This window comes from Molossus molossus, unplaced genomic scaffold, assembly GCF_014108415.1.
Source record: "Molossus molossus isolate mMolMol1 unplaced genomic scaffold, mMolMol1.p scaffold_m16_p_10, whole genome shotgun sequence".
Classification (NCBI taxonomy): domain Eukaryota; kingdom Metazoa; phylum Chordata; class Mammalia; order Chiroptera; family Molossidae; genus Molossus; species Molossus molossus.
The window spans coordinates 16915010-16926725 of NW_023425345.1; the positions used below are offsets into that span (position 1 = coordinate 16915010).

General features: G+C 43.1%; 1 protein-coding gene across 1 annotated transcript; it reads right to left on the reverse strand.

The window, feature by feature from the left end:
- Nucleotides 1-3150: 3150 nt before the first annotated feature.
- On the reverse strand, nt 3151-3597 carry LOC118624361 (ferritin light chain-like). Its single transcript, XM_036252559.1, has one exon. The coding sequence runs from the start codon at nt 3595-3597 to the stop codon at nt 3151-3153; it is 447 nt and encodes a 148-aa protein (XP_036108452.1).
- Nucleotides 3598-11716: the final 8119 nt, after the last annotated feature.

Below are 11716 nucleotides of genomic sequence, written 5' to 3' on the forward strand. Positions count from 1 at the left end.
GAATTTCTGTTCCACATTGCAAATATTGGCAATCACCTTTCCACAGACGCTTGGTGAAGTCCTGATTTAATTACTGGTGCTACAGAAAAAGGAGAGTTGAATAGGGGTTGTTTATAGATTCTAAGGAGGAGAAGAATTTTGTTAAATACATTTCATAGGGGAGAAAACTAAGAGGGGCTCTAAGCTCGAATGTTCCAGTTTCATGTATCTGCTGTGAATCTTCGTTTCCCCGAGTGATGATAATACCTTGTTGTGGGAACCAAACAAGATGACAAATGTGAAAGTGCCCACACAATGCCCAATATTTTTTGAATACTGGAAATAGTCAAATTTTTATTTTCCTTTTTTTATACTTCTAGTGATAGAAAACGTCACATTTGGAAATGTACAGTATGCTAGAACAGTTATTCAATGATGGGAAATGAATGTATAAAATAACATTGTTTTACTTAGGAATGGTGTGGCTGAGTTTGGTGATTATCCCCCAAATCCATTCCCTCTTTCTCCTGCTGTAATAGAATCCCTGTTGTTAGATGGGCTCATCGCTGCTCGGAATAATGACTGTATTTTCTAGCCTCTTTTAGAGGAGGCGTGGCCATGGATGACGGCTGAAATGGGAAGTGGGGTGTGCAATCCGTCAGAGGTTTTTTTTGAGAGAGATTATATGCTCCCTTCCTTCTCTTCCCTCCTCTGCTGCCTGGAATGTGCGATGGCTGGACCTTCATAGGGCGTTCGTCTAGACTCTGAGACGCGGGCCTCGTTTGAGGATGGAGGCGCCTGGGTCCTTTATGACTGTGGAGCTACCGCATCAGCTCTGGACTGCCCATGCTTATGCGAGCGAGAACGCACTTTGATCTTTGTTTGGGCTTTTGGTCACTTGCAGCAAAATCCAGTCCTAATAATTATGTCATCATTGAGAGACATGACTTTCAGGACCTGAACATTTTAGGAGATAAAGTAAAGGCCCCAAAAGAGTGTGAGTTCCTCACAAGAACTTATTATTTATTTATTTATTTATTTATTTATTTATTTATTTACTTACTTACTTATTTATTTTTATCCTCACCTGAGGACATTTTTTTGCATTTATCTTCAGAAAGAACGGGAGGGAGGAAGGGAGGAAGAGAGAGAAACATCGATATGAGAGAGACACATCGACTGGTTGCCACCCACATGACCCCAACCGGGGCTGGGGACAAACTGCAACTGAGGTACGTGCCCTTAGCGGGAACCGAATCTGGGTCTCTCTGGTCCTCAGCTTGATGCTCTGACCTCTGAGCCAAACCAGCCAGGGCAGCACAAGAACTTATTTAAAAAATACCATCCAATCAGAATAAGAAAGAAAAACAACCAAGCTTATTGGTTTCCAGTATAAAGTCTGGCTGAGTCAAAGCTTTGATTTCACATTGCTCACCAGTGAAAAGACGTGGACAGTGTCAGCATGCTAAACTCCCGAGTCGCTCTGTACCGTGACGTGGAGAGTGTCAGCATGCTAAACTCCCGAGTCGCTCTGTACCGTGATGTGGAGAGTGTCAGCATGCTAAACTCCCGAGTCGCTCTGTACCGTGATGTGGAGAGTGTCAGCATGCTAAACTCCCGAGTCGCTCTGTACCGTGATGTGGAGAGTGTCAGCATGCTAAACTCCCGAGTCGCTCTGTACCGTGATGTGGACAGTGTCAGCATGCTAAACTCCCGAGTCGCTCTGTACCGTGACAGTCTAGAATTGCTAAGAATCCTGATCAGAGTCTTGCTACCATAAAGGACTTCTCTTTAGACTGGGTATTGGGATGATGTGTAGCAGTGCAGTAACTCTTACCTATATATATTTGGTGTTTGTACTAAAACACACATTTAAAAAGTTAGTGTTCTACCCACAGCATAATCATATCACTTTGCATGTGCATCTTCTTACTGATGGTTTTGTGTTTAATGATTTGATAAGATTCAAAAGAAACTGGTGTAAAATTTTTTCCTCTCCAGTCTCTTGAATGATAATTTTCTAATGTTTATCTGATGTCCACAGTGCAATTGCTGGCTCACCTCTTAGGGAATGAGCCCACCTTAACTCTATTACCAGATGCCAAGAGGTGTTAGTTAACCTGGAGGCTAAGGTCAATGGGAATTATTTTGTTACATGAGTCTTCCCTTTCTGTGTGGATCTTGGCTAATTTGTAGCCTATGCATCTCTTTAAAATTAATTAATTAATTTTTAAAAATTGAGGTGTAATTGACATATGACATATTAGTGTCAGGTGTACAACGTAATGATTTGATGTTTGTATATATTGTGAATGGTCACCACAATAAGTCTAGTTAAGACCTGTCACCATATATAGTTACAATTTTTTTCCTGTGATGAAAACTTTTAAGATCTACTCTCTTAGTAACTTTCAAATATGCAATACAGTATTATTATTAATGATGGCCACCATGCTGTTCATTATACCCCCATGATTTATTTATTTATTTTGTAACTGGAAGTTTCCACTTTTTGATTCTTTTCACTCATTTTGTTCATTCCCCACTCCAAAATCCTCTGGCAACCTCAATCTGCTCTTTATATCTATGCCTTCATTGTTCTTTCTTTCTCTTTTTTAGATTCCACTTAGGAAATCATATGGTGTTTGTCTCTCTTTGTCTGACTTATTTCACTTAGCATAATGCCTTCAAGGCCCATCCATGTTATTGTAAATAGCAAGATTTACTTCTTTTTGTTTTTTATGGCTGAATAACATTCCTCTTTTTCCTTATCTATTCATGCACTGATTGACCCTAAGGTTGTTTCCATAAGCACCTCTTAATAAGGAGATCCCTTGGAAGTTATTCAAGCAGCTGATAGAGTTAGGTCTACAATCCCCTTCTCCTGTAAAGTCTTCTTCAGTCCACCAGCTGCAAGTAGTTCTGAATGGCTTTTAATAGCTATAGTTGGTACTGCTCAACTTGCCCTTAAATTTACTTTAGTTTTCTCTTCACGACATGGGAGAGGGCTCCAGGGTGGTTAAAAGGATGCCTCATGGTTTCAGGTAAAAGCCAGGGGCCTACAGAGGGGCCCCTGAAAGGCCTCTGGGCTCCGAGTCATGTTTGAGGGTGAGCCTTTCGAAGAGACACTGGCCCAGCCCAGCCGGGGGCCCACCAGCCTGGGAAGGTTAGTCAGGTGTCACCCATCTTCTTGATGAGGTTCACCTCCTCACCCAGGAAGTGGTTCCCCAGGAAGTCAGAGAGATGAGGGTCTGTGCAGGTAGAACCCAGGGCCTGCAGATCCAAAAGGGCCTGGTTCGGATTCTTCTCCAGGACCACGGTGACTTCCATGGCATCCTGAGTTTTGCCCCACTCATCCTGGGAAGGCTTCAGCGTGTCCTGGGAGGGAATACGGCCACCACGCTGGTTTTGCATCTTCAAGAGCTGTTCAGAGACCCTGCACTTCTCCTTGGCCAACCCCAGGAAGAAGTGGCCCACGCCCTCCAGAGCTGCATTGTTGAGGTTGAAATAGAAGCCGGGAGAGAGGTAGGTGTAGGAGCCCCGCAGACGCAGGTTGGCCAGGGGGTTGATGGCAGCCTCCACCTCAGTGGAATAATTCTGATGAATTTGGGAGCTCATGGCTGTTCGGCAATAAGAAGTTAAGCTAAAAAAAAATGGTGTTTGTTCGCTGGTCTCGGCGGCTGAGGTTGCCTGAGATGGTGGAGATGGTTCTGAAGGTGATGACTGAAAAGTTGGAGGTTGTCAGAGGCTGGAAGAAGGTGCATCCCTGGGTCTGTCCTGTCCAAACACTGCTGAAGCAAGAGACAGATCTGGGGGACTGCGGAGGCACTGCCCAAACTTAGTACTCTCATTACCATCCACAGCACCAAGATGTGTACCATGCTTTGTGTGTATGCATTTTTAATTTATATAACTGGTACTGTGTAAATGGTGCCGCTATAAATCTCATTTTGTTTCTTATTTCTTTCACTCAGCACTTTGCCTTTAAGAAGAACCCATGTTGCTTTGTCCACTTTTGATCCATCCTACCATTGGCTGCACCCAAGGTGAACATCTTTCACTTAACTGCCTCTCTACTCTCCCAGTGATGATACTCCAATTTCCTGCCTCTACACAAAATCTGAAATGCACATCCTCCCTCAGGACATGGGGGGCAGTTTTCCTGTATGTAGTAAGTTTGTGCCTCCTAGGAAACAGGAAGCTGGTAGATTTAGAGTCTTTTATAAAAGTGTTGCCTCTGGCATTGCAGTCATGTCTCAGGCACTGTCCCAGATGTAAGACCATGTCAGGGTGGAGCACAGATAGTCATGTCTGTGTGATCAGAATCCCTTTCTTCACTAAATGTTTATCCATGCCACTCACATGCCAGTCAGTGCTGGAGGGTGACACAAGGATTCCAAGACCTCGTTGGTCCCAACAGAGTGAAGAGTAAGGCCGTGCACTTGGATTTGGAGTGATACAGGTGCAGAGACTACCCTCTTAATCATACCTGTGCAAGCTCGTGTGCAAATTTCTTAAACCCTCCAAGGGCAGTTTTCTCAGGTTTAAACTGGGATCATAGTAGGTTATTATAGGAATTAAGTTCTTCATGTTTAAAATAGGAATCATTGCTGTTTGTTGTGAGGATTAAATAAGATAATGTATGTGGAGGGACAAGTGTAGAGCATGGCATAAAATAAGTGCTCATAAAGATGGGATAATTCCTGCCCTTGAGAAGCTCCTGCCTAGAGGAGGAGACAGATGTGGACCCAGGTATTCACAATGTGCTCTACAAGGACGCTGACAGCAACATGCACAAAGTGTGATGGGAGCAGCAAGGAGCGGACACTGAAGACATTAATAGTTACCATTAATTTCATGCCTGCCTTGTTCTAGACACTGTCTATATTGAATTTATTTTGTCCTGGCCTCCTAAGGGGGATAATACTATTTCTGTTTAATAGAAGTAGAAACCAAGGCTCAATGACAGCATGCCATTCAAAGTCACTTAGCCAGTTATGGTGCAGAAAAGATCTGAATCCCTGTCTGCTCACCCTAAGGCCTGCATTTGTTTCAACGACACTGAAGAGGAGCAGGCATCTGACCTGGGTCCTGAAGGATGAGCGCTTTCTATGTGGGCAGGGTATGCAAATATTTATTTGGCACTTTGACTTTAGGGTCTTTCCAAAGACCCACATTATTTTATTTATTCATTGATAGCACACGTATTTTCCCAGAATTTACTCTGGCTGGATGCTAGAAATGCAAAGACTAAGAGATGAGATCTCTGATGGAGCTTATAATCCCATCAGACAAATCGGTTATACACACATACACCATCCCTAACCAGATGCTACAAGGTTGCATAAGTTACATTCCCAGAAAATGATGCAGGTATCCAGAGAGGCCAGAGAAGGGAGAGATTGTGGAGGACTCTGTGTCACAGGCAGCACTGAAGAGTCGGTGGGACTGCAATTGTGCATTGGGATAGACAGGGCATTGGGTTGGGCACTCAGACTAGGTCCAGCAGTGTCATGTGTAATGCCAGAGTTGCATTTGAAAGAGGGGCACCTAAACATAAATTCACGGCAAATCAGATTTTACCATTAAACTCCCTTAAATAGACAACAAAGTATAGGCTCCTGTATGGATTCTGTGGGGTGCAGGCTCAGCACAATCACTTTTCCCTGCAGCATTAGCACAAATTGCTCCTTCTTTGGACTACAGAACCTCTTCCAGCCCTCAAATTCCTATAGTTGTCTTGTTTGGCATGGTGTTGAACAAAAATAGCACTGCTTAAATCACTAGAGTCAAACTGGTGAGGAAAAATGCTTGTGATGTTGGGAATATGAGGCAACGGAAGGTCGTTGAAGCACAAGGAGGTGGTCCTTTGGCTCTGTGCTTAGTGCTTTGGTGTTTCCAAGCTCTATCTCAACTTGCTGAGGACAAGGCCAGGTGAGTTCAAGGGTGGAGGAGTGATCACACTTACGTTTCTGATGCCCAAGCTAATTGGCATTTAGGGCCAAGAAATGGTGACAGAAAAGAATAGGAACCAGCACAAAAGCGACATTGTGGAGAAAAAGGAGGGCATTGTGAGCCTGAGTGACACTAGGAACAGTCACCTCTACGTCAGAATCACCAACTCCAACATAAATACAGGATGCAGCTGGCATCTTGAAGTTGAAGGGGATCCCTGAGTAAAAAAACCATTGAGAAATAGATGTAGAACTTAGAAGCAGGCAACATCTTGGATTTCTTGCCAGCAGCAGCGGACTGGAGGACATGGCTTTGGACCATTGTAAAAAGGTCTCCTATCTAGACCTTGGGACAATGCATTGCAGGGAGAGTCTAAGCGACTGCTCTGGCTATGGCTGTGGGGCCCCTGATAGTGTAGACAGAGGAACCACAGAAGCTGGAACCCACCCGGGTCGTAAACGTGGACTCCTCCCACCATCCAATGAGATGTCTGAATACTTCTTGTTTGGAGAGGACTAATCAAGGGGTAAGACAGGTGGAGAAGTTTCACTTGATAGGAAGGGTGCACTAATGTGCAGATTTGTAAGAAGAAGGAAATGGATGTCCCTATCATTGCTGGACGTAATTAAAGATGAGAATAGAATCCGGAGTGGAATCTGTGGCCTAGGCTACCCCACAGGAATGATTTAATGAACTGGTTTTGTCTATTTAAAGGCAAAAACTAAAGTGTACACCAGCAATCTCAGGAAGAAGCACAAAGGATCAGTGACTGGTTTAGGAAAAGGCCATATGGGGGTGTCCTGGTTAACCACTGATCTGCTCCCCCATGGGAACTCCATCGTCTCTTCACACTCTTTGGTTGACTACCACCAGGATGCTTAAATCTGGTGGGTTAAGGGAGCAAAATCTTTGGAATCACAGGGGAAAGCATTTTCCTTCTCCTGTTTTTTTTTTTGCCTTGATCCATAAAGTAGAAACTTCCACCTTGTGAAAGAATGGAAAACTAGGGAAGAAAGACTTTGTCCTTTTTTCTGTCCCCTTCCCTGTCTGGGAAGAGGGTCATGGTGTGTGAAGAGAGCCCCTTGGGTTCTCTCTTCCCCAGCTTGTCCTCACCACCGTCCATTCTTTGCCCCTGGACCATAATCTCAACAAGGCGGCTCTGCCTTTTGGAGGTCAGGTGGGTGTTCTGGTTGGAAATTGGTTCTAGTTACAGGTGAGGGCAAGTTCTCCAAGGCAGCCTTGCTGTAAATAAAGCTGATCATTTCAACTCTCTTGATCTGGGGCTATCTCCTCAGTGGTTCACTGTCCATAAGGAAAGTGATTAATTATCATAATCCCTTAAATTCCAACATCCATGTCAAGATAAAAATCCCAATTTTGAGATTCTTTGGAATTTTCTTTTCTTCTTCTCTCTTTTTCAAAAACATTTACTGAACTGAGTGACCACCGTGAGCTTTGTCTATTCTTTTAAATAGCCCTGGCTGGGCCCTGGCTGGTGTGACTCAAATGTTTGAGCATCGTCCCATGCACTGAGAGGTAGCTGGTTCAATTCCCCATCAGGGCACATGCTTGGGTTGTGTCCTTGATCCCCAGTAGGGGGCATGCCTACTGGGGATCAAGGACACAACATATTAAAACATATTAAAAACACATTACACATATTAAAAACACATTAAAAATAGCTATGGTTGGCCTTGATACAATGCATAGGGCCAAATGGATACACATACTCACAAAATGTGGGTATAAATACTCACAAATATAATACATTTGTATATAATGAATGCTCTTGAATCCCAGGGTCTATAAAAGACCCTGCAGATCATATGTCTATATGGCTATATGTGTGCACACTCTTGTGTTTACATACCTACGCCATGCAAACACATACACACACCATGAACACACCCAAATCACAACATGAATGCACATCATACACACCCACACAGTACATACGATGATGACACACACAAACACATACCTCACATCTGCACCCCACATGCACATACACAGCTCACAAACACTCCCTATGAACACACACACCACATGTACACTACCTACTACATACAGACCACTCACACAAACCCCCTACTCCATTGTATATGCATGGACATACAGATATACCACTGCATGCACTTGTAACCCCAGGGCCTACGTGGAACTATAGAAAGCTTCCTGACACATGTTCATATTCTCTATCTATTATCTATCTATCTATCATCTATCTATCTATCTCTCTATCTCTCTATCTCTCTATCTCTCTATCTCTATCTCTATCTCTCTATATCATCTATATCTATATCTTCTTTTCTCTCTCAATCCTGGGGTCCATATATTTGAGACTATACAAAGCACATGCACAGACACAGAGCAAAACTCTGAACTCACCTAAAAATAACCACCAAGACCCTGGGAAGCTCAGCCTTTGTGCAGAAGCCACTACTCTTGTGGACCCCTCCCCTCCCCAGAAATGCACCCCAGCAAAGAAGCACCTGCACCCGAGCCCGACAGCTTGCTTTCTTTCCGCCTCTGATTAAGTCTCACAATAAAATGGCACACCAAGGGGCAAGCCATTACAGTGTCATTAGAGTGAACATTTCACAAGGAGCGTTGCCTGAACTGAGATGCTCCTGATGTTTTTATTTTTGCTGAATCTTTGAGACCATCAGATGGAAACATGTACTGTGACCAGAGCTTGAGGAGGCCAGCATCACTGGAGAGGCGAGCTGGTCAGGCTACCCTGGGCCCCGACCTAACTTCCTCCGGAAAAGGGAAAAGAGTTGAAGGGCTTGATGCATAATCAACAAACAGGGCTCACAGAGCGACACACACATGCTATGCTTGACAGAATGTTAACATAATTACAAAGAAAGTCAGCCTTGTAAAGTACAGCAACACAACTCAATTCCTTTTTCCTACTCTTTATAATCGTGGATTTCCATGATTTCCCTCTCAAATGTGTGTGCGCGCACACACACACGCTTCTGCTTCAGTTTTTAAGAAGAAGGGAGAGAGAGAAAAACATCGAGTTGTTCCATTTATTTGTGCATTCATTAGTTACTCTTTTTTTTTTTTATCCTCACCTGAGGACATTTTTGCATTTATCTTCAGATAGAGCAGGAGGAAAAGAGGGAGGAAGAGAGAGAGAGAGAAACATTGAAGTGAGAGAGACACACCAACTGGTTGCCACCCACACAACCCAACCTGGCGGGGATAAACTGCAACTGAGGTACCTGCCCTTAGAGGGAACTGAACCCGGGACTCTCTGGTCTGTGGGATGATGCTCTAACTGCTAAGCCAAACTGACCAGGGCCATTGGTTACTTCTTGTATGTGCCCTGACTGGGAATTGAACCTGTAACCTTTGCATATCTGGATGATGCTCTGAACAACTGAGATCCCGGCCAGGGCTAAGTACTTTTTAAAGGCAAATCTGATACGAACTGCAGTGTGTGCTAAAGAAAACCCTTGAACGTGTGTACTCCGTGAATTTGGGGCTTTCCAGACTCCGTGCTTCTGCCAAAATGGCCCCTGTTCATAGATGAGACACCATCCTCCTCCCGTTCATGTTATTAGCAAGCAGAGCAGCAGCATCTACAAAGCTCAGAGCAGAGAAATGGTACCCAGGGGAACCACACGGTGCCAAACAAATGTGAGGTGATTGACTATTTTCATCACTACCTCCACAGCAGGCTGGAGCCCATTTGCAGAGGGCACTCGGACAATCCCAAGGTAGTTTCCATTGTCCTCGAAGACACATTGTCTCCAGGAACAAAACCCGGGGTCACACCACTTGTCCTGAAGAAACTCCTGATTAATTTTTCTTTTCTTTTCTTTCTTTCTTTTTTTTTTTTTTAAAGCTTATTTTCTTTGGTTAGCTATAATAAAAGCTTCTCCTTCTAAATATATGTTCTCACACATTAACAGCCCAAGGTGAAAAATTCCTTGTCATTTGCAAAGAATAGTGTCTCTTTGTGACTTGTTATCTGTTGAACTGGATGCTAGGGGTCTCTTTGAGGGCTACTCTCTGATAGTAGATAGAAAATTCTGTCTCTTGTGACAAACACATTTGAAGGCACAATTGCAGGGTGTGGGCTGGGGTGACCAGCACATTCTCTTAGAAGACCAGATAGTCTGTGGGCTTGGATACAGAAAACTTCCTGTCCTTTATATATATTCAGTGGAAACAGGGCTGACAGCAAATGATAAGCTGTTCCTATGGTGGATTTGAGAAGCTTCTGTCTTTGTGATCTGGTCTGTATTTGCAAACAGCTGTCTTCTGTTGTTCAGTATTAAGCAGTTCATTCTAAAATCAAAATTAGAATCAACTGCATAATATTTGAATTGTTGAAAAGCTTTTAGATTGTAGTTAATTTTGTGTTAGAAAACAAAAACGAAATACTTGAAAGAAAAAGGTCCTGATTAAAAAAACAGACTTGATTTAAAAATTATAAGGGGGTAGGGGGTGGGGTGGGAATAGGGAGCTATTGTTTAAAGGGTACAGAGTTTCAGTTTTGCAAGATGGAAAGAGGTCTGGAAATGGATGGTAGTGACGATTACACAACAATGTGCATGTACCCAATGCCAGTGAACTGTATACTTAAGCATGATTAAAATGGTAAATTAAATATTATGTGTATTTCACCACAATTAAAAAGTTATAATGCTTAGGTAAGTGCTGGTGATAGAATAAACACAGGTTTGTTTGTTTTTTATCCTCACCCGAGGATATTTTTCCATTTTTTGTTCAGATAGAGTGGGAGGGAGAGAGAGGAAGAAAGAGAGAGAGGAACATTGATGTGAAGGGGACACATTGAGTGGCTGCCACCCACACGACCAACCAGGGTCGGGGACAAATTGCAACCGAGGCACACACCCTAGTGGGAACTGAACCCGGCTCTCTCTGGACTGTAGGCCAACTCTCTAACCGCTGAGACAAACCGGTCAGGGCTAAACACAGGTTTTATTATTATTTTTTGGTGTGTACTGTATTAAAAATCTTGCTCCCTAAATGTCCTGTTTCTTTTATCTTGCAGTAACAGGTTGATGAGGCTCCCTGAAACTGACTCATGAATGTCGCTCTGTGGATAGAGGACTGTGCAATTGCTAATGTGATCTTTTGTTTTAACCTGATGTAAACTGTGCTACTTGAACCAAATCTTTTGAGATTTAATTATGCAGGAAAATATTCTTAACCCCTCTCATTTTAAGTCAGCTGGGTTGCTACTCATTTATCTTTTAAAATAAAACCTTTGGCTTCTTTTAGCTTTCTTTTGCTACTTTGCTCAGCTATATGTCACAATACTCTCCCTCTTCATGAAACACTTTAACCTATACCCTTTACATGTTGACTTTATAAAGATAACTTTTTTTTTTTTTTTTTTGTCAATTGAGAGGCTGTTGGGAATAGGGGAAGTAGCAATGGATGTGGAGACAGGGGACCTGGAGCAGCGTTCCAGCTTTGTGAACTGTGAACTACTGGCCTATTTCTTGAGGTCTCACTTTCCTTATCTGTAACTGGAGGTAACACCTATCCTACCTGTAGAGCTATCGGGAAGTTCAAGTCACATAATAATAAGAGCTACTGTTTATTGAGTGCTTACTATGTGTTAAGCACTGTCCCAAGTTACTTATAGATATCAGCCACATCAGTGAACCCTTACAATAACATGGTAGAACTATTGTTATATCCATTTTACAGATGAGGGACTTAGGCACAGAGAGGTATGGAAACTACCCACAGTCATAAAGTGGGTCAGTAGTAGAGCTTGGGTTTGAACCCA